The sequence below is a fragment of the Thalassophryne amazonica genome, chromosome 4 (genome assembly GCF_902500255.1).
Source record: "Thalassophryne amazonica chromosome 4, fThaAma1.1, whole genome shotgun sequence".
Classification (NCBI taxonomy): domain Eukaryota; kingdom Metazoa; phylum Chordata; class Actinopteri; order Batrachoidiformes; family Batrachoididae; genus Thalassophryne; species Thalassophryne amazonica.
In genome coordinates, this window is record NC_047106.1 from 134,262,320 (window position 1) to 134,288,142 (window position 25,823).

Consider the following 25,823-nt stretch of genomic DNA (forward strand, 5'->3'; position numbering starts at 1 on the left):
TGCACGCTCTCCTCAGGATATCCTCGGCGTCTCCCTCGCTGTTGAGTCTGGCAATGATGACGTGTGGTTTGTCCCCCGGCTTACAGTAAAAACCGCTGCGGTGAGAGCGCTCCACGCACACCTCTCTGTCCAGTCGAAATACCTCTTTCAAAAGCGAGGAGACAGCCTCTGGTGTGCTGGAGCCCTGCGTTTCAATCACCCCGGACACACTGATGTTCCCCCTCCGCATGCACCCCTCCATGTCTTCGCATTTGTCCTTAAGCCTCTTTATTTCTGCTTGGAATCCAGATACCAGTCCCTGTGCTTGTACCATCTCGTCAGACATGGTGGACATGTGGTCTTCTACTGATTTCACATTAGCTTTTACCTGGTCAAGCTCCACCCGGAGAGTTGCAGTGCTGTTCTTTATCTCTGTCTTTACGTCTTCAATTTGCCTTTTAAGTGAGTCAAAGTTGTCACGTAGTGCTTCTTTCATTTCTCCTTTGATAATGGCGGAGCTTTCGGGGCTTTCGCTGCTTGGCTGGCGGGCGCATGGGGGGGGGGGAGCGTGGTCGCCAGAACTTTTGACCGTGGCTGCGCTGGGGTTTGTGCCGGAGGAGGCCTCGAACTTGTATTTTCGTAGATTTGCGGCCATAAATGCACTTTGCTTGAAGTATCGTAATACCTTTAGAAGGAGATTTACTAAGTAGGCAGTTAACTTGCGTGTCTTTAAAGTTGAAATATTTGCTGGATTTGCAGGAGCTCTGAAAGGTGCGTCTTTACTCCATCGCGCTCGCTAGCGCCCCCCTGTGTGTTCAGTCTTGAGTTGATATGAATGAAGTTGAGACAAGAAACAGGAAGAAGCCAGATCAGATCTTGGAACATGATCCAGTGCCGTGCTTCACCACATCCACCACATGATGTAACTATGCATGATCTTTCTCTAAAACAACAAAAAGCTGCCAAACATTGAATATTTATAAATAAATAAGTAGGAAATTTTCACATTTAAAATACATATCTTTTCAGTCATAAAAATGCTTCATGTATTTAAGGGGCTCTTGAAAATGTGTTTTTATTTAATCAGATTTTTACAATTCTTGCTTTATTGAGTGTCGTCTCCCAAGAAATGATTTTTTTTTATTATTATTATTTAAGAGAAAGATAGATTTTTGTCTGAATTGGGATCTTTGGACAGTTTGAATTTTTGCTTGTCACACTGATGAAGAACAACATCAAGCACTGTATTCTTATCCACGTTCTGGGGTGTCTAAAACCTTTGCACATCAGTGCATGTTGTTGTCCGTTGAGGCCCTCCACTTTCACTGCCACCCATGGGACAGCGCACCCGACCCCAGTGATTCCTCCTGCGGGTGGTGATCCCACAGGGTGGAGATGGAAAGTCCATGTTGCCTTTTCAGGCTGTGCCCGACCGGGGTTCCGTGGCAAGTCCAGGAACAGGGCGTTTGCTGACGGGCCCTCCATCTGGGCCTGGCTCCAGACGGGGGCTGCAGTCTTCCTCTAGGCCGGGTCATGCTTGCTCTTTCTTGTTTTCTCATGGCGTTATTGTGAACCATTCTTAGTCTGGCCCTCGCCTGACACCAATTTGCCATGGGAGACCCTACCAGGAGCACAAAGGCTCTACAGAACACAGCTCTCAGGTGCATAGGGGCACACAAACGTCTCCACTGTGATAGTGGTGGAACCAATACCGGGATCATGGTGTGGCCTGGGAAAGGGAAGTTTGGGGTCCCCTGCTGGAACTGTTGCCCCTGCGGCCCGATCCCAGATATGCGGTTGATGATGACTGAGTGAGGGAGTGTATGTTGTTTTCAGTTGAGGATTTTATTTAAATACTTAGATTTATTGTACTTTTTTTTTTTTTTTTCTTTTTTTTTTTTGGCCATCAAGTATTTGCCTTGTAATTTGTTGTACTTAGTTGGGCTCATCCAAAACAGATGTAGGTCTACTTGGAGCACATCACGAACCTAACTTCCATCAAGACACCAAATACTGCTTCTTATGAATGGAATTCTGATGTTGGGTTTCTTCCAAGAGGAAAATCTTGCAAACAAACCACTTTGTCGTAGTTAGACTGAAAATATGTTCTGAGGGTCTCAGTGGTAGTCACAAAGGTATTTCACAGCTTGTGTTATATTGTCAAGAGGTACCTCGTCTTGATGTCGTGATTAAAAAAAGAATCACTTTCATATTCTAAAGTTGTATTTTCTAACAGATGTTCCTACCTCGACGTGTACTGCTGCTCAACATTCTGGTAGCTGCTGTCAGTCTGGGTAAGAAAATAAAAACACTGTTTACAGAGCCTGTAATTATATCAGACACAATGGACTTCAGCTGCTTTACTTGTGGTTTTCTCTCAGAGAGTCGTGGTTGACCGTGGCTGATGGTGAGCTCCCAACGACACAAAGCAAGGTGACTATCACTGCATTTTGTTTTGTTTACTTCACTACCTCTGTCATTTGTCATGTTATTGGAGCCATCTTTCAAATAATAATACATTCCAATGACCTTGACATTTGCCAGAAATAAACCATTAAATGGGTATTCTGGTGTTGACTTTCATCCACATATCAAGTTAGATGGAAGTCATCCAGAAATCCTCAGACTAGTGGAACAAACAAGCAACAGATAAAGTTGCTTAAATTATAGTATTATTTCTCACCTTGTTGCATTTGGTGCTTTTTTAAATAATGTTTCTTTTACAATCCGTCAAATTACTGTACATTTCCAAACAAACCTTTAAACACTCAGCTCTCTGTCTTGCACCCAGTGTAAAGCAGTGCACAGTGCAAGTCATTTTCATGCTCGGTGGACACTTTTTTAAAATGTTAAATCTATAATAATAATAAAATAAAATAATATTAAATCTGCTTTTGCTCATTTGTGTACCCATGGGTGCTGGGGCATTGATATTGTGAAGAAATGATACACAGTGGCACCACAGACCACAGAAACCTCGTGAACAGAGAACAGAAATTTTCTGCTATTTATAATGCAAAATATTGAGATAGATCTTATATAGGCGGGTTCACGACATGTATATAGTCTGCTTGTAAGCACAACAAATGAGAAAGCAAAGAAAATGACATGTACTCCACCGTGGGCTGTACATCATTTCTATATAAAAGTGTGGGCTGCAGCGTTCTCTGTGAATTGTATTGTCATGTTCATGTTTACATCATCATAATACAGAAAGTTCAAGATGTGGAAACTGTAGAACCTCAAGCCATTTGTTGAACATTACAAAATGATAAATGGGCCGCATTTCTACAGAGTTTTTCCATCTGAAGCAGAAGTCCAAAGAGTTACACAATGACGTCTCATATTTGCCCACTGCCAAAGGCACTGAATATGTTACTCAAAAAGTAAGGCCTTCATTGGTATTAAATGTCTTAAATCATTTGTTTAAACACTTAAAAAGTCTTAAATGTATTTTGCCTTAAGCTGTTGGAACCCTGGTATCACTCTTTGAGCCTTGAAACTGCAATTTGTACCAAATCCTGAGGGTGTTGTACCACTGCACCCCCAGTAAGCACTAATGGAAAAATACAAAACTGGAAAAATTCTGGTTTGTACCATATTTTTATGCTGGTTTTTGTCCTCCTAGAACGTGGGTGGCTTGGGGTGGTGTAGGTGCAGCAGGATGGGGTCTGTCATCGCCTGGTGGGAAATGTAGGAAATTGGGTGGTCGGAGAAGGCGGTAATGCAGGAGGTGCTGGAATGCGTCACCTCAGGGAGCTGTGGTGGATGACTGCTGCCAGCATTCACATTTTGAACTTTTACACTCAGAAAGATTTCACCACAAAATTTCTTCCAAATTCTCCAACAATGTGCCAGTTGCTGATGCAACTGCCTCTTTAGAACAATAACAGATGACAATGTGATTGGTTTCTGTCATGATGCGCCCAAAATATACCCATTAATAATTAAGTGATTATTAATTAATTTAAAGATAATTAATAAAGTGATAAAAAGATAAAGATGGTAATTGTATAAAGATAATAATGTGATTATTAATTTCTAGACATGCAGGTTAGGCAAATTGGAAACTTTACAATTGTCCAGGTCTCCCTTGCAAAAGACATCTCAATCTCAGTGGGACTAACCTGGTTAAAATAAAGGTTAAATTAAATTAAAGTGCACCCTACTTTGCACTCAGAGTACAAGCCATGTAAATAGTGGAGATCGACACACCCCAGATCCACCTCTTTTGGCTGTGTGCCATAGATCATCAAGGTCTACCCATCATTTTCATATTTCTCATAGGAAAAAGTGGCTGAACAACACTACCTGGCTGAGGATGAGGAAACAGCTGGCCGGTGTGAAGAAAAGAACCTCCCCATTGAGGAATTTGATGACGATCGATTGGAGGAACTGCCTACATCCATATGTCGTCGGGGCGCTATAGGCCGTTGGAGGAGCCCTACTGCACGTAAGGCGAGCCAAACCAGCATCTACCTACAGGAGTGGGACATCCCATATGAGCAACTGCAGCTTGACGAGCTTATTGGCAAGGTGATGATAAATAAGTATTTTAAATCAATCAGTGTGGAAGGACAATTTGAACCAAAATGAATCGCTGTCTCGATGAGGAAAAGTGATGTAACACTTTGCATATATTTTTTAAGTTATTTCAACGTATCTCGAGAAGTCTTGTGGCATTAACTCAGTTGAGAGTTGAAATAACTAAGTTGAAATAACTTAAAAAAAATCTATGCAAATTGTTAAATTAATTTTTCTCGTTGAGACAGCGGTTCCTTTTTTAGATGCATTTTTGCTGTACTATGACAATGTTTCAGTTACAGCTCATTAATGTAAAGGAAACGCGTGGGTGCTAGTCGTCTGTCATATGATGGATTTCTGTCAAAATCAAAATTCAGATTCCATTATTTCTGTTACAAGATACCACTGCCTACCGCTTGCATCTTGGAGTAGCAAGATGGCGCCTGTGTTTGGCCTCACCATCGCTGCTGTCCGTGTACCTGTTGTGTGTTTTGTTGTTCGTCATCCTGCTGGGCTACGATGGTTTTGCTGCTCGCTGGGTGCGCCACCGTCAGGCTCTGCCGAACATCCGGGCTTCTGTAGAGAATTATGGGGCTCCATTTTCGCCTTTTGGTGATGTGCCCTCCTGCCCACTTAATATCATCCCTACCTCCCTATTTAAAAAGTTTTCTATTCTATTGGCTCAGCTGTTTTATTGATAATAAACAAATCACTGATTTCTGGCTGTGCCCCCAATATTTCAAACAGGCTGTTATTCACCCTCTTTGAAAAAAGCTTCATGGTGACCCTTCGCTCCTTCATAATTTTAGACTGATTTTGAAGTTATTTCCAAAGTTTTAGAAAAAGTGGCCAAACAGCTTAATGAGGTTTTAGCTAAACATAATATTCTTGATAAATTCCCATCTGGGTTCTGTCACTTGCACTCTACAGAAACTGTCCTTCTTAGAGATCCAAATGGTATTTTAATGCACAGAGATGCAGGTGAATATTCTGTACTTGTCCTTTTAGGTCTCTGCAGCTTTTGATGCAGTCGGTCACAGGGTTTTAATCGAGAGACTAAGGACTTGGGTGGGCATTTCTGCGTCTGCCCTGGACTAAGTTGAAAAATTATTTTATTGCTTTTTTTTAAACACAAAACGGATGAAAACCAAAGAAGTCCGTGTTGAGATTTCTCAATACGATGAGCGCCATTACCAGGAATGAAACCAAAGCTGACAAACTTGTTACAGGAGCCGTGATTGGTTGGAAATTGATGCGACTCTGTCACCGCATTCTCTAATACAATTTGGTAGGTAAAGCATCTTGAAACTCGTGGTTCGAGACATCTATTCCTTCTTCACTATCAGCTTTTCAGTACGAAATTTGCATTTTATTTTCTCCATTTTAATCAAAGGTAAGAACACTACAATTATTATAATGAATAAGACATTGTTTCATAATGAAAATAGAATGGAGATGGGGTATTTTTATTTGAAGTTACATGTTAGAATACTGTTATCTGGATGGGTGAGAAAATTCACTGAAACATATTCAAATAACGACTGTTAACATTTTAGTCGAATGCTGTTTAATCTATTGAAAAAGACCACATAGCCCAAAAATATTCTGAATTGTGCGTCAAGAATGCTCCATTTTTTAAAGGATTTTCTGTGGGGACCCTCCAAGACGACTTTGCACCTTCAGTTCTTGTGTTGTGCGGCTTCACTGCACAATTGTCCAACGGCAGAAAAGTTTGAGTCAAAAAAGTTTTTTCTCACCAGCACCCATGGGAAACATTACAGAGGAGTATTTACCCAAATGTAAAGAAGAAAAAAGTGTCATGTAAATAATGGTTTAAAGATCTGTTTATGATAAAGGTAAATAGGATGTGTGTTTTGGACCAGAATTTTTGTTCGGGGGGTCTCTGATTCATTGTAATTGGGCAATTTGATGACACTATTAGAGATTTTAAAAATTAACACATTATAGGTGTTGTAATTACTTAAGCTAAATTAAAGCATTATTTTGACAGCCATAACAAAAAAAGGGGATAGGCTTAAATAAAAGTACTTATTTGGAGTCAGTCTGGTTCACTCTGCTCCATTTCGTTACATTTTACCCCATTTCGTGATTATCAGGCTTCATTTCGCTCCATTTCGTCCATTTTGTATTGTTGTATAGCCACAGAAATTTTGAACATTTCAAAATTTTCTTTGCACACTGGCAAGCAGCCACACAGATTTCACAACAGTTCACAATGAGTTTACTCACTGGCATGCAAGATTCTGTGCCAGTGCAGGGATCAAGTTCGTACAAGTGTCAAGGTGCCTTTACGCTTTCAAACGTACCTCGCCAGGCTGTACTCTCTGACGAGACTCTGGTCATTTAACATCTGTAGCAAACTCCTGTGGATGTTCTACCTGTGCATAGTAGCCAGCACCCTCTTTTACACCGTAGTGTGCTGGGGGGGCAGGGGGCAGCACATCCAAGGACACATCCAGGCTGGACAAACCGATTAGGTAGGTTGGCTCTGTGGTTGGCATGAAGCTGGACTCTCATGAAGGTGGCAAAGAAGAGAACACTGGACAAACTGCTGGACATTATGGACAATGCCAGTCACCCTCTGCACACCATCATCAGCACCAGAGGAGCCTCTTCAGCCACAGATGGCTCCTTCTCAAGTGCAGGACCAACAGACTGAAAAACTCCTTTATCCCTCAGGCCATCAGACTGTACAACTCCTCACTCAGCGGGAGGAGAAGTAACAGGAAGACAGAGGACAGGAAGGAGAGGAACAGTAGTAGCCAGTAAACCAGTATTGATCAGTATGTCGGGTATTTATATTGTGTATTTATATTTATATTTGCAAATTGTTTTTGTTTTTTTGTTTTGTTTTGTTTTTTACTTTCACTTTGATGCTCTGTGTGTTTCTTACCCTGTGTGCTGCTGTGCAATGGTGCTGGAACTTCAGTTTCCCTGAGGGAGTCTTCATAAGGGATTAATAAAATAGGACATGTTGTTTCCCTTCTTCCTCCTGTTGTAGCATTGCCAACATGTGGAGCTTTCTGGCATTTTCCAGCTGTTTCTTCACAAGATCTATGAGCAACATTGGTGTCACTGTATTACGTATAACCGTAAATGGCCATTCAAATGATACACACTAGCCACTGAGTTGACCAGTTTGAAAATGGCGACCATGCCTCCTTGCCAAAACACGTCTCAGTGCGACTGCGCTCTTCAGGTCTTATATACGGTGGTCAAATGGGACTTGATCGGTCAATGTCTCAACATGCAAAACCATGAAGGGAATCCAGATAACAAAGAATTTCATTTTTTGGCCCAATGTTTGAGAAGCTATTGGCAGAAATCTTCTTTGGTGATTATGAAGAGGTTATAGCACCCTCATTGGGTTATTACAGGTATCATTTCTTCCAGAACTTCATAATGATCTTGGTCTACTAATTTTGATTTCAAAAGAGTAATTCATTCATGAGCTGTAACAGATTTTGTGATATAAGCCACACCCACTCAAGTTTACTCACCAAAAAAGAAATCAGAAAAATCCATGCAATAGACTTTGTGTGACTCATTTCAAATGTTGGGCAAAAATTGTAGTGTGGTGACTATCCGTGCACATATCCTGTACCTCCTTCTCTGCCATGCCAGACTTCCTGATATACTCAACAGAAATATAAACGCAACACTTTTGGTTTTGCTCCCATTTTGTATGAGATGAACTCAAAGATCTAAAACTTTTTCTACATACACAATATCACCATTTCCCTCAAATACTGTTCACAAACCAGTCTAAATCTGTGATAGTGAGCACTTCTCCTTTGCTGAGATAATCAGTCCCACCTCACAGGTGTGCCATATCAAGATGCTGATTAGACACCATGATTAGTGCACAGGTGTGCCTTAGACTGCCCACAATAAAAGGCCACTCTGAAAGGTGCAGTTTTATCACACAGCACAATGCCACAGATGTCGCAAGATTTGAGGGAGCGTGCAATTGGCATGCTGACAGCAGGAATGTCAACCAGAGCTGTTGCTTGTGTATTGAATGTTCATTTCTCTACCATAAGCCGTCTCCAAAGGCGTTTCAGAGAATTTGGCAGTACATCCAACCAGCCTCACAACCGCAGACCACGTGTAACCACACCAGCCCAGGACCTCCACATCCAGCATGTTCACCTCCAAGATCGTCTGAGACCAGCCACTCGGACAGCTGCTGGAACAATCAGTTTGCATAACCAAAGAATTTCTGCACAAACTGTCAGAAACTGTCTCAGGGAAGCTCATCTGCATGCTTGTCGTCCTCATCGGGATCTCGACCTGACTCCAGTCCGTCGTCGTAACCGACTTGAGTGGTCAAATGCTCACATTCGCTGGCGTTTGGCACGTTGGAGAGGTGTTCTCTTCACGAATGATGCGAAGGAGATGTGTTGCACTGCATGAGGCAAATGGTGGTCACACCAGATACTGACTGGTATCCCCCCCCAATAAAACAAAACTGCACCTTTCAGAGTGGCCTTTTATTGTGGGCAGTCTAAGGCACACCTGTGCACTAATCATGGTGTCTAATCAGCATCTTGGTATGGCACACCTGTGAGGTGGGATGGATTATCTCAGCAAAGGAGAAGTGCTCACTATCACAGATTTAGACTGGTTTGTGAACAGTATTTGAGGGAAATGGTGATATTGTGTATGTAGAAAAAGTTTTAGATCTTTGAGTTCATCTCATACAAAATGGGAGCAAAACCAAAAGTGTTGCGTTTATATTTTTGTTGAGTGTATAATACTACATCTTTTTTGTTGGCACTCTGTCAGAAGCTTTCCTTATGTCCACACACTAATAATGCAACTTCTTCTGGCCTCCCCTACACTTCTTAGTGAGCACTCTCAGAGCAAATATTGCATCTGCAGTGCTCAGTCTGTGTAATTTAAAGGTATTCATACTGAAAGTTATAGAAAATTGTTCTTTCAACATTGCTATTCTTTGGTGGATAAATTGTTGAGATATATATAGACCAAATGACGGACATTCCCCTTCCGTCACGTTCGGCATTTGGTACATTCCCCTTCAGTCGGAATCTGTCATTTGTACTTCTTGTCAAAGTGTTCTGCCAATTGTAAAAGTGTTGTATGTAACTTACACAGCGTCATCCTGTCCGACATTAAAGTGCCTAGCTCCACCCCAGCAACGTCTCTGGCCTTCATGATTAGATTATTGAGTCTGTTGGTTTCCACTACTCTGTCTGCTGCCCCAGCACACAACAGAAAACATGATAGCACCTTAGTGCTGTATTTGTGGGGGGGTGTCTTAAAGGAAGGTTTGAGTCAATACACCACATAGCAGTTGTAAAGTGGCAATCTTTCACGATACAAATAGACAATATACCATCTTTACAGAACCAGTCTTTTGCTACAGAGATCATTTCTAGGCTTCATTGTCACCTCTGCTATGAAACCATAGAGCAACATACCATATTGATATGCTGCACTTTGTGTTTCTATTGTTCCAGCCCATTCAACAGAATATTATAAAGCATATTAATTACTGACAAATTTTTAAAGCAGCACCAAACATAACTCTCAGAAACTAGCTGTTAGCCCTAGTTTTTGTTTTGAAACTAAACACAGACATAAGATAAGATAAGATAAACTTTATTGATCTCACACAGTAGAAATTCACACCACAAAGGAGAAATAATACATGTATTCATGTATTAGAGAATAAAATGGTGATTGATTAATTTGAACTCTTAACAGAGAAATTGATATTGAATATAACTTTTAAATGTTAAAACATCTGTTAAAACAGCTAAAACATTCATGTCTTTTTTTTTTTTTTTTTTTTTAGATTTGAACATGAAAATGAGCACAACACAATAAGTGAAATTTGTAATTACCAGGGTCGCTGGGGGAAGGTGCACAAGGGTCGTTGGCACGGGGAGGTGGCCATTCGCCTGCTGGAGATTGATGGCACAAACCAGGATCACCTGAAGGTCTTCAAGAAAGAGGTTATGAACTACAGGCAGACCAGGCATGAAAATGTTGTCCTTTTCATGGGTGCATGCATGGCTCCGCCCCACCTCGCCATCATCACCAGGTAAAAAATAAAAAAAATTAAAATCACTGGGTTTACTTTAAATTTCTTATGTGACAATCCCTGAGGTGATGTGCATCATAATATGACAATGTTGTAACTGAACACACCTCCAAAAAACATGAAACTTTGATGCTACAAATTTCATGCAGAAATTTGCTGCCACCTACTGGCTATATGAGCGCCATACATTTAATGTGGCAAGTTCTTATGTCATGTTTTTATTGCTTTAATAATAGCTTTAATAGCACACAATATTAATCCCTGTGAAATATTATTGTTGAAAGTCTGAGTCAATAACCTCTCTCTCTCTCTCTCTCTCTCTCTCTCTCTCTCTCTCTCTCTCTCTCTCTCTCTCTAGTCCTTTGGACCAACATCCATAGGGCCATCAAAATTTGTACACAGTGTGTGGTTTGATGATTTTCTGAAAACTTGTTTGATTTTCTGAAATTTGGTTTGTGGTCTGTCTGAATCCCTGCCAGTGAGTGCATGAGTTGGGGGGTTGCAGCAATTGACATATGCGAATGAATGAATGACTGAATTTATTCGGCACACGCACACACACATATTCAGCCCAAACCAAACCTCCTTATCAAAAAATAAAAAAAACCCACAGATATTAAAAATTAAGACTGAGGGAATGAGACACGTATGACACGTTTCCAGTCCGATGCATGTTAACATCCTCGGCAGGTCTTGTGTAGAGAGCAGACACACAGTGCTGGCCCACGTTTGCCTTCCAGAATATTAGACATCAGGTGGCAACTGAACCTCATTCATCCAGCACTCCTGCACTTGCGCACAATCGTGCATAATTCATGTGTACATATGTAAGACAAATTTCAGATCTCTGATCTGACAATAAAGTATTATCTTATCTCAGTCGACGCGGGATCCGCCCATATTCTGAGTGGTGGTACGGCTGTTGTACACGGCTGTCCTAATGTCTATCCCTCCTGCTTGTGGCCTGACTATTTCAGGTTTCGCCCATTCCTGGATCGGCCTGATTCACCCACATTTGTGTTATGTATGAAGGCACCTTAAGGTTTTCACTGATTGTGCATATAATTTTTTTGTATCAATGTCTGTTTAAACAAAAGTTTTCACTGACCTTAAATCATTACTGCAACTTTCCCTATGTATGGTCAAAACTATTTTTTCTTTGCCTCTATATTTTGTGTAGGCATGGAGCTGCAGAGTCTGGTTCCTCCAACAGCCTTTCATTTGTACATGTTAACCCTGTAAAACACATGTGGTAACAAAAACAAAATAAAAAATGTCATCTTTCTGATATAGTTGTAGGAGGCCTCTGATGCAGAAATTGAAGGGTTGTTGTTGTTTTTCATGTTTAATTACTTTTTACTTTGTACTATTTGGGAGCATTGACTGAACAATTTACTGGACAAGTTGGGGTTTAATTTTCAGTTTGCTTAGATGCCCCATAACAGATTATATTATGAGTAATAACTGAACAACAGTCATATTTTATAAATAATAATACAACCCCAATTCCAATGAAGTTTGGACGTTGTGTAACATGTAAATAAAAACAGAATACAATGATTTGCAAATCCTCTTCAACCTATATTCAATTGAATACACCACAAAGACAAAATATTTAATGTTCAAACTGATAAACTTCATTGTTTTTGTGCAAATATTTGCTCATTTTGAAATGGATGCATGCAACACGTTTCAAAAAAGCTGGGACAGTCATGTGTTTACCACTGTGTTACATCACCTTTCCTTCTAACAACACTCAATAAGCATTTGGGAACTGAGTACACTAATTGTTGAAGCTTTGTAGGTGTAATTCTTCCCATTTTTGCTTGATGTACGACTTCAGTTGTTCAACAGTCCGGGGTCTCTGTTGTCGTATTTTGTGCTTCGTAATGCACCACACATTTTCAATGGGCGACAGGTCTGGACTGCAGGCAGGCCATTCTAGTACCCGCACTCTTTTACTATGAAACCACACTGTTGTAACACGTGCAGAATGTAGCTTGGCATTGTCTTGCTGAAATAAGCAGGGATGTCCCTGAAAAAGACATTGCTTGGATGGCAGCATGTGTTGCTCCAAAACCTGGATGGACCTTTCAGCATTGATGGTGCCATCACAGATGTGTAAGTTGTCCATGCCATGGGTACTAACACACCCCCATACCATCACTGATGCTGGCTTTTGAACTTTGTGCTGGTAACAATCTGGATGGTCTTTTTCCTCTTTTGTCTGGAGGACACAACGTTTATGATTTCCAAAAACAATCTGAAATGTGGACTCATCAGACCACAGCACACTTTTTCACTTTGCATCTGTCCATTTCAAATGAGCTCAGGCCCAGGGAAGGCGGCGGCATTTCTGGATGTTGTTGATGTATGACTTTCGCTTTGCATGGTAGCGTTTTAACTTGCACTTGTAGATATAGCGACGAACTGTGTTAACTGACAGTGGTTTTCTGAAGTGTTTCTGAGCCCATGTGTTAAGATCCTTTACACATTGATGTTGGTTTTTAATGCAGTGCCGCCTGAGGGATCGAAGGTCACGGGCATTCAGTGTTGGTTTTCGGCCTTGCTGCTTATGTGTATAAAGTTCTCCAGATTCTCTGAATCTTCTGATTATATTATGGACTGTAGATGATGGAATCCCTAAATTCCTTTGTAATTGAACATTGAGAAACATTGCTCTTAAATTGTTGGACTATTTTTTCACACAGTTGTTCACAAGTGGTGATCCTGACCCCATCTTTGCTTGTGAATGGCTGAGACTTTTGGGGATGCTCCTTTTATACCCAATCATGACACTCACAACTATTGTCCTCAGTTCCCAAACACTTATTGAGTGTTGTTAGAAGGAAAGGTGATGTAACACAGTGGTAAACATGCCACTGTCCCAGCTTTTTTGAAACATGTTGCAGGCATCCATTTCAAAATAAGCAAATATTTGCACAAAAAACAATAAAGTTTATCAGTTTGAACATTAAATATCTTGTTTTTGTGGTGTATTCAATTGAATATAGGTTGAAGAGGATTTGCAAATCATTGTATTCTGTTTTTATTTACATTTCACACAACGTCCCAACTTCATTGAAATTGTGGTTGTATTAATAATGCATTGGGTTAAAACTTGTATGTACATGTTAAATGAAGTGAATTAAAACTCTAGACACAGTGGTAGTAGCAGTGGTAGTCCAAAAAACAGTTCATTTCATTTGAAAAGCAGAGATGGTCATTGTACTTTCTGCATAGCATATTAGACAATTCTTCATCCCCGTGTCAGCAGCGTGCTCCCTTTGTCTTTACTGGATAACGCACCATCCTGTCCTGGCACACATCCAGTCTGGGATCCATGCATGACCTCTGGACTGAGATCCCATCTGGTGGACTCACATGACCTGAAGATGGTCTCTTCTGTGCATTCAAAGGGTTCCCCAATGTCATAGTCTGTGTCACTGGGATCCTGTTGCTTGAAGATAGTTGCCTTCTCTTTGACTGTTGACAGTTGCATTTTCAGCTTAACTTTCTTTTCATTCTTTGACAGTCATGTTGTTTGTAAAATGTAACGCTGTCGAAAGTGATTGGAATCTGTTGTGTGACATTCCTTCAGAAACGGGAGTGTACCGCGTATCTTTTTCAGCCAGTAATCCCGGTCATGGGGCATAGTCTGTCTGTTTGGTTAACTTGATTTAGTTGGCTCAAAGTCCACATAACCATTAGTTGAGTGGCCAGTGGGCTGTTGACTTTCCTTCTCCACATCGTGGACATCTTCAAACATTTCGCCATCTTCAGTAATGTATTATTATTGTTAAAACTTTATCTTTGTGCCAGAAAACTGTTATTATATTGGTGCACAATAAATTGTGGCTATGCTATGGAGTTGGATACGGCTTGATAGATCTCCATACACATTCAACTTTAAAAGTGGCTCTTGGTTTAAAAAAAAACAAACATTGGGTGCCCATGCTTTTCTGCCAGGTAAAAAAACTATATGGACATAGGGTCTTATTCAGAATGTGTGTGCTGGTTGACAGATATGCTAATTAGGTTGTTGATTTCTAGATGGTACATTTTATTTTGTCTGTCTTGTTCTAAAACTTTTTGGGACCTTCAGCATTTCAGCTGCCACTTGCTGTGCAGTCATTGTCAATCTGTTTGTTGTCTCTGCAGTTTCTGTAAAGGTCTGACTTTATATTCCTTTGTAAGAGAGAGGGGGAACATGTTAGACATCAATAAAACCAGGCAGATTGCACAGGAGATTGTGAAGGTAAGCAGCACTACCAACACTCAGACAGGCAAATATTACAGGGGCATGTGGGTATGAGGGTATATGAGGGTATATGAGGGTATGGGCAAACCATGAAAAATAACATTTGCCATTCCAAAAGCTGGCACCTGCTTATGTTGACTGTATGGACAAATGGATCTGTTTTACAGGGGATGGGTTATCTGCACGCCAAAGGAATTGTTCACAAAGACCTGAAGTCCAAGAATGTGTTCTATGATGCCAACAGAGTGGTCATCACAGACTTTGGTTTGTTTGGGATGTCTGGAGTGGTACAAGAAGGAAGGTACAGCTGAAATAAAAGTTGCTCTGAAAATGCAGCTGGTAGCTATGACAGTTTCCGTCATGTGTGTTTGTGTGTTTGTAGAAGAAAAAATGTTGTGCAGATACCTCACGGCTGGATCTACTACCTGGCTCCAGAGATCGTTCAAAAAATGAGCCCAGCGGTCGATGAGGATCGGCTGCCTTTCTCCAAAGGCACTGATGTTTATGCATTTGGGTATGTGTGTCTTAGTTTTTTCTTCTCCTTCACACACTTCAGCATATTTTTAATGTTGTATTAAATGATTTGAAGCACTGCAGTTCAAACTAAAGGGTTGGATCTTGATTATTAGTTGTTGTGTAGCTGCTGTTGAAGCGTGTTTGGTTGTATGTTCCCTGGTAGATGTCGTTTCAAGTTAAACTGACGTGGTATTTTTATCGCTGATACATATTTTTTCACAGCATGTGTTTTGTTCTGATGTCAAAAAAAAAACAATCAGTGCTTGAATTGTGAGCTAAACACACAATTATTTTGGCAAAATATTACCAATGCAGCAGCACTGCTTGGCCCCGCAGTCCCAAAAGCAGCTGTCTGGGGCTGTCCGCGTGGGACGCTTAGGCCCCGGTTTGAATGGTCCCAGAGAGTCTTCCAAGCAGGCTCTCTGCTGTGACGTGGCAACCGGCATGTCAAACTACATTTAATCTACAGTGAAAAATGTGCCCGTGAGTTTCCGGCTGGCACTGGGCAGGGGTCCCACTCTGACATCTTTATCAGTGTGTATGTATGTCAGAATTGTTACAAGACTCAGCAATGATTTCCACGTAGATTGAGAATAAATTATGTGTGTCAAGATCCAACCCCAATCATTCTTCTTTTTTTGTAGAACAAAACACATACTGCAAATAAATACAACCCCAATTCCAATGAAGTTGGGACGCTGTGTACAATGTAAATAAAACAGAATACAATGATTTGCAAATCCTCTTAAACTTATATTCAATTGAATACACCACAAAGACAAGATATTTAATGTTCAAACTGATAAACCTTATTGTTTTTGTGTAAATATTTGCTCATTTTGAAATGGATGCCTGCAACACATTTCAGAAAAAGCTGGGACAGGAGCAACAAAAGACTGGGAAAGTTGATGAATGCTCAAAGAACACCTGTTTGGAACATTCCAAACAGGTGTTCCTTTATGTATGGAATGTTCCTGTTTGGAACATTCCATACATAAAGTGAATTTGTGAGAGTAAAACTTGTACAGAAATGATCAAAGAACTTACCCGTGCCTCTTCTCTCTGCTCCCCTGGGACGTTTTGCTGATGTGGCATCATCCTCAGGTTGCACATATTCTCTGTTTTTGGGAAAATATTAGGTACTGCTACCTCCTGCTGGCTTCAGCATGTTCTCAGGCCATTTTTATGCCCATTTCAGATAGAAGCATGAGCCCTTGAACCCTCTGAGGAATCTGTGGACAGCTTCATTTGGAAGCTGTTCACTTTGTCTCACTCGTCTTGTACCCCCCCCGTACATAAAGGTTTTTTTGTGTTACTCATTACAAACCATAACATTTTTAATTTAAATTCCCCAAAGTAAAATCAACATTCAAAGAAAGCTCACATGTGCACACATACAGCGGCATATTTTTAAAGAGTCAAATCCTTGTTGTCAGTTTTTCCTCAGTGTGTGGTTTTTATGTTTTGGTTTTTTGTTTGTTTGTTTTTTCATAACCAGTACAATCTGGTACGAGCTGCAGGTTGGAGACTGGCCGCTCACTCACCAGCCAGCGGAGGCTAAAATATGGCTTTTTGGCAGCAGTACAGGCAACAAAAAGGTGCTGGAAAAGAGTAACTTGGGCAAAGAGGTCACGGTGAGTCTGCGACACGGGCCGCACAATGTGGATGTATGAAACACAAAAAAACACCGTTAGGTTCATGAATGTTACCTGTGACTTTACTGCACCACTCTGTACACTTGTCATGCTAAAACAGATCGAGAAAAGAAGCTGACAGAAACTAGGGGCCCTGTCCTTGCGGCTGCTGAGAGAGGCCACAACACCGCCAAAATAAAACGGCTTTAACGAATGCAGAAAACACCTGCATCAGTTCAACCATAGTTAGTTACATCACACAAGGTCTTTCAATTTGATTTTGATTGTGTGTCCATTGCAAATTCACACATGCACACAAATGTCCAGAACACAACAGAAGTACAAGTAACAACAACAACAAAAAAAGGTTTCTGTCGAGCTCCAGGCTCCAAGACAAAGTTCCTCAACAAAGCTGAGTATGTTTATTCATTTACTTTTTTGCTGTTTTCAAGTTTTATTTAATTTGGGATACGAGGTCTGTCCAAAAAGTATCGGACCTTTTTATTTTTTGCAAAAACCATATGGATTTGAATCACGTGTGATTGCATCAGCCAAGCTTGAACCTTCGTGCGCATGCGTGAGTTTTTTCACGCCTGTCGTTTGCGTCATTCGCCTGTGAACAGGCTTTGTGTGAGCAGTGGTCCACCCCTCTCGTCGTTTTTTTATTGCGAATAAATGTCTGAACGATTTGGAGCTTTGCTGCATCAATTTTTTTCCAGAAACTGTGAGAGACCTCCAGGTGGACACCGTTTGAAAAATTAATATGGCTTTCAGGGATGATTTTACGGGGATTACACAGATTAAGGAGTGATCCAGACGGTTTATTGACCGTGTTGTGTGGGCCGCTGAAGAGGAGGTACTGCTGGCCCACCACCACAAGATGGCGCCCTGCTTGAAGTGCGGGCTTCAAGCACGAGAGGGCGTCGGAGCGACCGGGAGTGACATCTGTCACTCATCATCCGTACCAGCTGTCACTCATCCACTACTCAACACCATCACCATAAAGGCCGGACTGCAACTCCACCTCCCTGCCGAGAAATCAGCTACCATTCAGGTAATTCTCTGCTGTATCGATAACAAATAATAGTCTGATCTCATTTGCAGCCGTTTTCCTGTGACGGTGTACTTATCTGCGGTATTGGCGTTTGGTGTGGACTGCAACAGCTTCGCTTCACACCCCAAACCAGATAAGTGGTTAAACAGGAGCTGCACGAGTGTGTGATTGGAGGTGGAGGTGCTCCCTCCTTAAAGAACACAGACTGTGGGATTACTGAGTGTGCGAACTCACACTCATCAATACTGTTTCTGTTCTCTGCCAGCAGTACCGGGTCTGACTGCTGAAGACAGTGGCCACCTGGGGCGCAGGGCTTGGCGGCTCCGGTGTTCTTCAGATCCATTGGTGGTGGAAGCTGTGTGGGATCCGGCTCTTCTCTCGCCAGACGTCTTCTATCTTCGAGCTTGCCCACACGTCACCTTGTGTATAATTGACATTCCACCATATTGTTATTGTCTGTACTTCGTTGTGCGATTCACAACATTAAATTGTTACTTTTTGGCTTATCCATTGTCCTTTCATTAACGCCCCCTGTTGTGGGTCCGTGTCACGACACTTTCGCAACAGACCGCCCACAACTGTTGAGAGCGCGCCGCGCTCCGAGCGCCGATCGACAGGCTCCAACCCCACTGGAACAACCAGATCATTTCCAACGTGAAGGCTTTGTTGAGCCGGGACGTCGTCTGACTTTCACAAAAAGGCAGAAGGCGTGGACATCAGCACTATTTCGGCACATTCCACTGTTACAGGAGTTTTTTTCATGGAAAGAAAAGCGGAGGGACGCGCCACGGAGCCGTTCATTACGCGGCACAAAACCACCTCCGTGTTGGTCTCACAGGACGGCTTTCAGGTGGATTTCAGACGGCTCTCGGTTGCTTTTCAGTCGTGTGAGTATCCGAGAAATTGAGCATGAGCTGGACATGCCCCAACATGTCCTGTGAGGCTTCATTGCGGCGTTGCTTTGCGCCATGCGGCTCCACAGCGACACACGGAACTCCGTTCCTCTTTTCATGACAAAAACTCCTGTAACAGTGGAATGTGCCGTTCATTTCTAAACTGGACGCTGTCTTGATCCAGTATGTCGTCTGACTAGCACAGGAATTGCGGAAGACGTGGACATCAGCACTTTTTTGGCACATTGAGACAGACGTGCGGAGGAGTTCCGCATGTCGCGGTGGAGCCGCATAGTGCAAAGCAACGCCGTGATGAAGCCTCACAGGACATGTTGGGGCATGTCCAGCTCATGCTCAATTTCTCGGATAATCACACAACTGAAAAGCAACCGACAGCCGTCTGAAATCCACCTGAAAGCCGTCCTGTGAGACCAACACGGAGGTGGTTTTGTGCCGCGTAATGAACGGCTCCGTGGCACGTCCCTCCGCTTTTCTTTCCATGAAAAAAACTCCTGTAACAGTGGAATGTGCCGAAAAAGTGCTGATGTCCATGCCTTCTTCCTTTTTGTGAAAGTCAGACGACGTCCGGGATCAACAAAGCCTTCCCGTTGGAAATGATCTGGTTGTTCTAGCGGGGTTGGAGCCTGTCGATCGGCGCTCGGAGCACGGCGCGCTCTCAGCAGTTGTGGGCGGCCTTTAAACCGTCTGGATCACACAAAATCGTCCCTGAAAGCCATATTAATTTTCCGAACGGTGTCCACCTGGAGGTCTCTCACAGTTTCTGGAAAAAAACTGATGCAGCAAAGCTCCAAATCATTCAGACATTTATTCACAATAAAAAAACGACAAGAGGGGTGGACCAGTGCTCACACAAAGCCTGCTCACAGGCGAATAACGCAACCGACAGGCATGAAAAAACTCACGCATGCGCACGAAGGTTCAAGCTTGGCTGATGCAATCACACGTGATTCAAATCCATATGGTTTTTGAAAAAAATAAAAAGGTTGGATACTTTTTGGACAGACCTTGTAAGTTGAATGGGCCAGCAATAAAAGTGCAATAAAACCACGTTTTATGTTGCTACTACATTATCAAAGAAAATTGTTACATGTGCATCAGGTTGTATTAGTTTTCTCGGTTTGCACACATTCACTCAATTTGTAAGATTTTTTTTTTTTTTTTTGATGCAGCTACTTTTTCTAGAATTGATGCAGGTGTTTTTTTGTACTTGACTTCATACCAGTGGTTTCATATACAGTACTTATCACATCAATAGTTGATTTTACTGATGGACTCATGATACTGGCTCAGAGTGATATTAGTGAAATCACCTGCTGAAGGTCGTGTATGCAGTGAAAACACCTTCTGCATCCACTGTGAAACCACTGCTCTAAAGTATGAAGCAATTCAGAGGTATTTTTGTATTTTGACATTTTATTTCTTTCTCTACCACTAAATGGTTAGAAATAAACAAATCTGCTCTCTTATGTTGACCAACCAAATAATGAGTTTGGATCTTATCGACAGAACATTCCTGCATGAGTTGCATCAGTTTGGGACCTGCTGATTATCATCAGTCAACATCATGTACTGCCTTCCAGGAAGCATGTGTGACCTACATGGGCTTTTGATGCATTTGTCCGTCATCAGAACCTGGTTTCTGATTTGGTTTGAAGCTTGGCCAAATGTTTTGGAGGAGTACTAATGCCATTCACAAGAATGTTGTGAAAGCTAGTGTTGTGAAAGTGTCGTGACACGGACCCACAACAGGGGGCGTTAATGAACGGACAATGGATAAGCCAAAAGTAACAATTTAATGTTGTGAATCGCACAACGACGTACAGACAATAACAATATGGTGGACTGTCAATCATACACCAGGTGACGTGTGGGCAGGCTCGACGATAGAAAGACGCCTGGCGAGAGAAGAGCCGGATCCCCACACAGCTTCCACCACCAACGGAGCTGAAGAACACCGGAGCCGCCAAGCCCTGCGCCCCAGGTGGCCGCTGTCTTCAGCAGTCAGACCCGGTACTGTTGGCAGAAAACAGAGACAGTCCTGATGAGTGTGAGTTCGCACACTCACTAATCCCACAGTCAGTGTTTAGTTAGGAGGGAGCACCTCCACCTCCAATCACACACTCGTGCAGCTCCTGTTTCACCACTTATCTGGTTTGGGGTGTGAGGCGAAGCCGTCGCTGATCACACCAAATGCCAATCCCACAGATAAGGACACACCAGGAAAACGGCTGCAAAGAAGTTCAGATTAATACTCAATGTTTTGAGTCAGCAGAGAAAATTACCTGAATGGTAGCTGATTTCTCGGCGGGGAGGTGGAGTTGCAGTCCGGCCTTTATGGTGGTGGTGATGAGTAGTGGATGAGTGACAGCTGGTACGGATGATGTGTGACAGCTGTCACTCCTGGTCGCTCCGACGCCCTCTCGTGCTTGAAGCCCGCACTTCAAGCAGGGCGCCATCTTGTGGTGGTGGGCCAGCAGTACCTCCTCTTCGGCGGCCCACACAACAGCTAGAGGACCACCTGTACACACAGGTGCCATTTAACATTGCGCCCTTGGCCCTTTGACCATGTGGACCATTTCCCAAGTATTATCTAGCTCACCGGTGCCTTGCTGTTGCAGTCACCAGTGACTCAACCAGACTAAAATGACATCCAGGTAACAGCAGGCAACGTCTGCGATAGTAGATTGCGACATAAATCAATCCAGTGGTGGATGTAGTCATGTGGTGCCACAGTGAAACCTGACCCAACTGACGTGGAGGGCATGAATACATGTCTCCCTGACTGTCATTGGTGCTGCAGCCACAGTCTGAACCACTAGCTTCTCCGGGGGCAACAATGTGAAATCAGACTACTCCTATTTATTCAACATGCAGATCCACCTTGGATTTGCAGTTGCGACTCCGAGTGCAAACAAGGGACAGCACTTATTTTATTATTTAACTTCCAGCTCTTCTTCATCTACAGGCCATTCTCCCTAATCTTCAGACTGTTCTTGCTCATCTTCAAGCACTTCTTGTTTATCTTCGGGCAGTTCTTGTCTAGCTTTACTTTATTTTTGCTTATCTTTAGACCGTTCTTGTTTTTGTTCAGACTGTTTTTGTCAGGCCGTTCTTCTTCATCTTCATACTGTTCTTGTCTATCCTCAGGCCCTTCATGCTTATCCTCAAGCTGTTCTTGTCTATCCTCAGGCTCTTTATGCTTATCTTGAGGCTGTTCTTGCTCATGTTCAGGGTCTTCGTTTTGTTCTTCAGACTTTTCTTGTCAGTCATTAGGCTGTTCTTTTTAGAACTTCAAACTGTGCTTGTTCATCTACAGGTCATTCTTCTTTATCCTCAACCTGTTCTTGTCTATCCCCAGGCTCTTCATGCTTATCTTCAGGCTGTTCTTGCTCATCTTCAGGCTCTTTGTGTTTCTCTTCAGACTCTTCTAGTCTATTTTCAGGCTCTTCATGCTTATCTTCAGGATGTTCTTGTCTATCTTTAGACTGTTCTTGTATATCTCTAGGGTGTTCTTGGTTATCTTCAGGCTGTTCTTGCTTGTCTCTTTAGACTCCACCTCTTTAGCTTCAAACTGTTCTTGTCAATCATCAGGCTGTTCTTGTCTATCCTCAGGCTCTTCATGCTTATCTTCAGGCTGTTCTTGTCTATCTTCAGGCTGTACTTTTTTTAACTTCAAGCTGTTCTTGTTCATTGATAGGCTCTTCTTTTTTAACTTAAGCTGTTCTTGTTCATCTTCAGACTGTTTTTGCTAATCTTCAGGCTGTTCTTGTGTAGCTTCAGGCTGTACTTTTTTAACTTCAAGCTGTTCTTGTTCATCTTCAGACTTTTCTTGCCTATCTTCACACTCCTCGAGGCAATCTTCAGGCTGTTCTTGTCTATCTTCAGGCTGTACTTTTTTTAAAGTTCAAGCTGTTCTTGTTCATCTTCAGACTTTTCTTGCCTATCTTCAGACTCCTCTAGGCAATCTTCAGGCTGCTCCTCTCTATCCTCAGGCTGTTCATGCTTCTCTTCAGGCTGTTCTTGCTTATCTTTAGCTTGATCTGGTCTGTCTTCTGGCTGTTCTTGCTTATCTTTAGACTGTCCTTGTTTATCTTCAGACTGTTCTTGCTCACCTGTGAAATGTGAGAATTTGACACATCCTAGCTGAACCTCTTTCTGTCCCACACAGGAGATCCTGTCCACCTGCTGGTCATGTGAGGCAGCTGACCGCCCTTCCTTCAGCCAGCTGGCTGGCATGTTGGAGCGGCTGCCAAAGCTGAACCGCAGGCTCTCCCACCCCGGACACTTCTGGAAGTCACCTGAGTATGTATCATAGAGGTGTAGGCTGAGCCCGATGAACCAGCCTACATCTTTCACAGCAAAAACGGAGTCGACATCATGTCCTTAGTCCACAGACATGTTTAAAGTGTGTGTCACAACCTGCCTTTGATGTCATGAACTCCATATGTAGCTGAAAGCGGCAAAACATTGTTGGGGTGGGGCTGGGGTGAGGGTGAGGGTGAGGGTGCCCTTCATAAGATAATTGTAAAATATTGTGAATTATTGTTCTGCTGAGAGTCAACTAATTTCACTTTAGTTGTTCTGCCCATCACCTGATCTTGGATAAGCGGTTGAAGATGAGTGTCTCTCTCTCTCTCCAGTTTTCAGTACATCTGTGGTGCTGAATGATCCACTCCTTCCTGTTATTCCTCCACAGTCTTCCTCATCTGCTGCTGTCTTTATCCTGTCAGCCTTCTTTATTTATGTGCACATGTCTTTTGTACTCCTGATAACAACCATGGGATCATCATTGCTGTTTTACAGATTGGTGCCCGAACAAGCTCCTCTCTCACTGCTGCTACATGCACAAATAATTGCAGCTAAGTCCACCAGTATCTGGACACTGTGAAAGAATGTTGTTTAAAATATCACAGTACTCAATGACAATCAATCCACTCAGTGCATCAATGGGAGGCAAAGGGCACAGAGTCAAAAAAAATACAGCGTTATCAGGAGTCAAGAAAAAAAAAAAAAAGCCAAAGAATGGTGAAAATATGAAACAGTAATTTAACTGGCCACATGGCCAAATGAGGATGTGAAAACAGGCAATTTTTTTGAAAAATTAAAAATTGAGCATATTTATAAAAACTTCTTCTGGAACTCCTGAAATAGCCATAAATTTGGTTTTCTTACAGATATGGTCTAATATGTCAAAACTAATTGGAGAAAAAAAGTCAGTGCGTTATCAAGCATACCTTTTGAGCAATAAGCAATTAAAGGAAGTAGCATTTTCTTGTTTTTTTTAGTTTTAGCCATTTTCAGAGTGTTGTGAGGGGAAAGGGCACAAGATGAACAAAATCTGACAAGATTTTTAAATTCTATAGAAAAAGTTAGCCCTAGACTCTCACTTTCAAAGCTGTGCATTCTATACAATTGGAGATACAGTATTTGTGCTGGAAGGAGCACAGAGAGCCTTGTTTGGTAAAATTCAATTCATTAATGTAGTATAGAAGCACCTGTAAATTTTTCCAGAAGAATCTGAGAGGGTGACCTGGGACCTGCCAGGTGACCTGAGATGTATTGACCCTATGATTAGTGAGTCATCAGACAAATGTGGCACAGAATCTGAGAGTGTGACCTGGGAACTTCCTCCAAAATTAGGTGATTTGAGATGTACCTACCCCACAGTGAAGTATAGAATAGAATTGTCTTTACTGTCATTGTACGGGGGGTACAATGAAATTGGTGCTGCTCCTGCAGGGCCACTGTACACCACAAAAGAAAAACAGACATCTAATACACCACAGTGGAGGGGTCCTGTCTGTTCTTCCTGAAGTCAAATCAAATCAAATCAATTTTATTTATATAGCGCCAAACCACAACAAACAGTTGCCCCAAGGCGCTTTATATTGTAAGGCAAAGCCATACAATAATTACGGAAAAACCCCAACAGTCACAACGACCCCCTGTGAGCAAGCACTTGGCAACAGTGGGAAGGAAAAACTCCCTTTTAACAGGAAGAAACCTCCAGCAGAACCAGGCTCAGGGAGGGGCAGTCTTCTGCTGGGACTGGTTGGGGCTGAGGGAGAGAACCAGGAAAAAGACATGCTGTAGAGGGGAGCAGAGATCAATTACTAATGATTAAATGCAGAGTGGTGCATACAGAGCAAAAAGAGAAAGAAACACTCAATGCATTATGGGAACCCCCCAGCAGTCTAAGTCTATAGCAGCATAACTAAGGGATGGTTCAAGGTCACCTGATCCAGCCCTAACTATAAGCTTTAGCAAAAAGGAAAGTTTTAAGCCTAATCTTAAAAGTAGAGAGGGTGTCTGTCTCCCTGATCCGAATTGGGAGCTGGTTCCACAGGAGAGGAGCCTGAAAGCTGAAGGCTCTGCCTCCCATTCTACTCTTACAAACCCTAGGAACTACAAGTAAGCCTGCAGTCTGAGAGCGAAGCGCTCTATTGGGGTGATATGGTACTATGAGGTCCCTAAGATAAGAAGGGACCTGACTATTCAAAACCTTATAAGTAAGAAGAAGAATTTTAAATTCTATTCTAGAATTAACAGGAACATGGGTGAGATATGCTCTCTCCTTCTAGTCCCCGTCAGTACTCTAGCTGCAGCATTTTGAATTAACTGAAGGCTTTTCAGGGAACTTTTAGGACAACGTGATAATAATGAATTACAATAGTCCAGCCTAGAGGAAATAATGCATGAATTAGTTTTCAGCATCACTCTGAGACAAGACCTTTCTAATTTTAGAGATATTGCGTAAATGCAAAAAATCAGTCTTACATATTTGTTTAATATGCGCTTTGAATGACATATCCTGATCAAAAATGACTCCAAGATTTCTCACAGTATTACT

The 25,823-nt window shown here is 42.2% G+C and overlaps 1 protein-coding gene across 5 annotated transcripts in view; it reads left to right on the forward strand.

Moving 5' to 3' along the window:
• The window catches only part of LOC117508788 (kinase suppressor of Ras 1-like), a 230,879-nt gene that overhangs the window by 193,649 nt on the left and 11,407 nt on the right, over positions 1–25,823 (forward strand). For 4 of the 5 annotated variants that reach the window (XM_034168619.1, XM_034168617.1, XM_034168618.1 and 1 more), the window contains exons 10-18: positions 2,216–2,273; positions 2,361–2,412; positions 4,267–4,515; positions 10,398–10,594; positions 14,756–14,852; positions 15,023–15,156; positions 15,238–15,369; positions 16,870–17,005; positions 23,142–24,023. In XM_034168619.1, the coding sequence (XP_034024510.1) occupies positions 2,216–2,273; positions 2,361–2,412; positions 4,267–4,515; positions 10,398–10,594; positions 14,756–14,852; positions 15,023–15,156; positions 15,238–15,369; positions 16,870–17,005; positions 23,142–23,288 (1,202 nt within the window). In that variant the 3' untranslated portion in view covers positions 23,289–24,023. Of the gene's footprint in view, positions 1–2,215; positions 2,274–2,360; positions 2,413–4,266; positions 4,516–10,397; positions 10,595–14,755; positions 14,853–15,022; positions 15,157–15,237; positions 15,370–16,869; positions 17,006–23,141; positions 24,024–25,823 lie in introns of those variants that run through there. The other variant, XR_004560194.1, reaches the window with a different exon arrangement.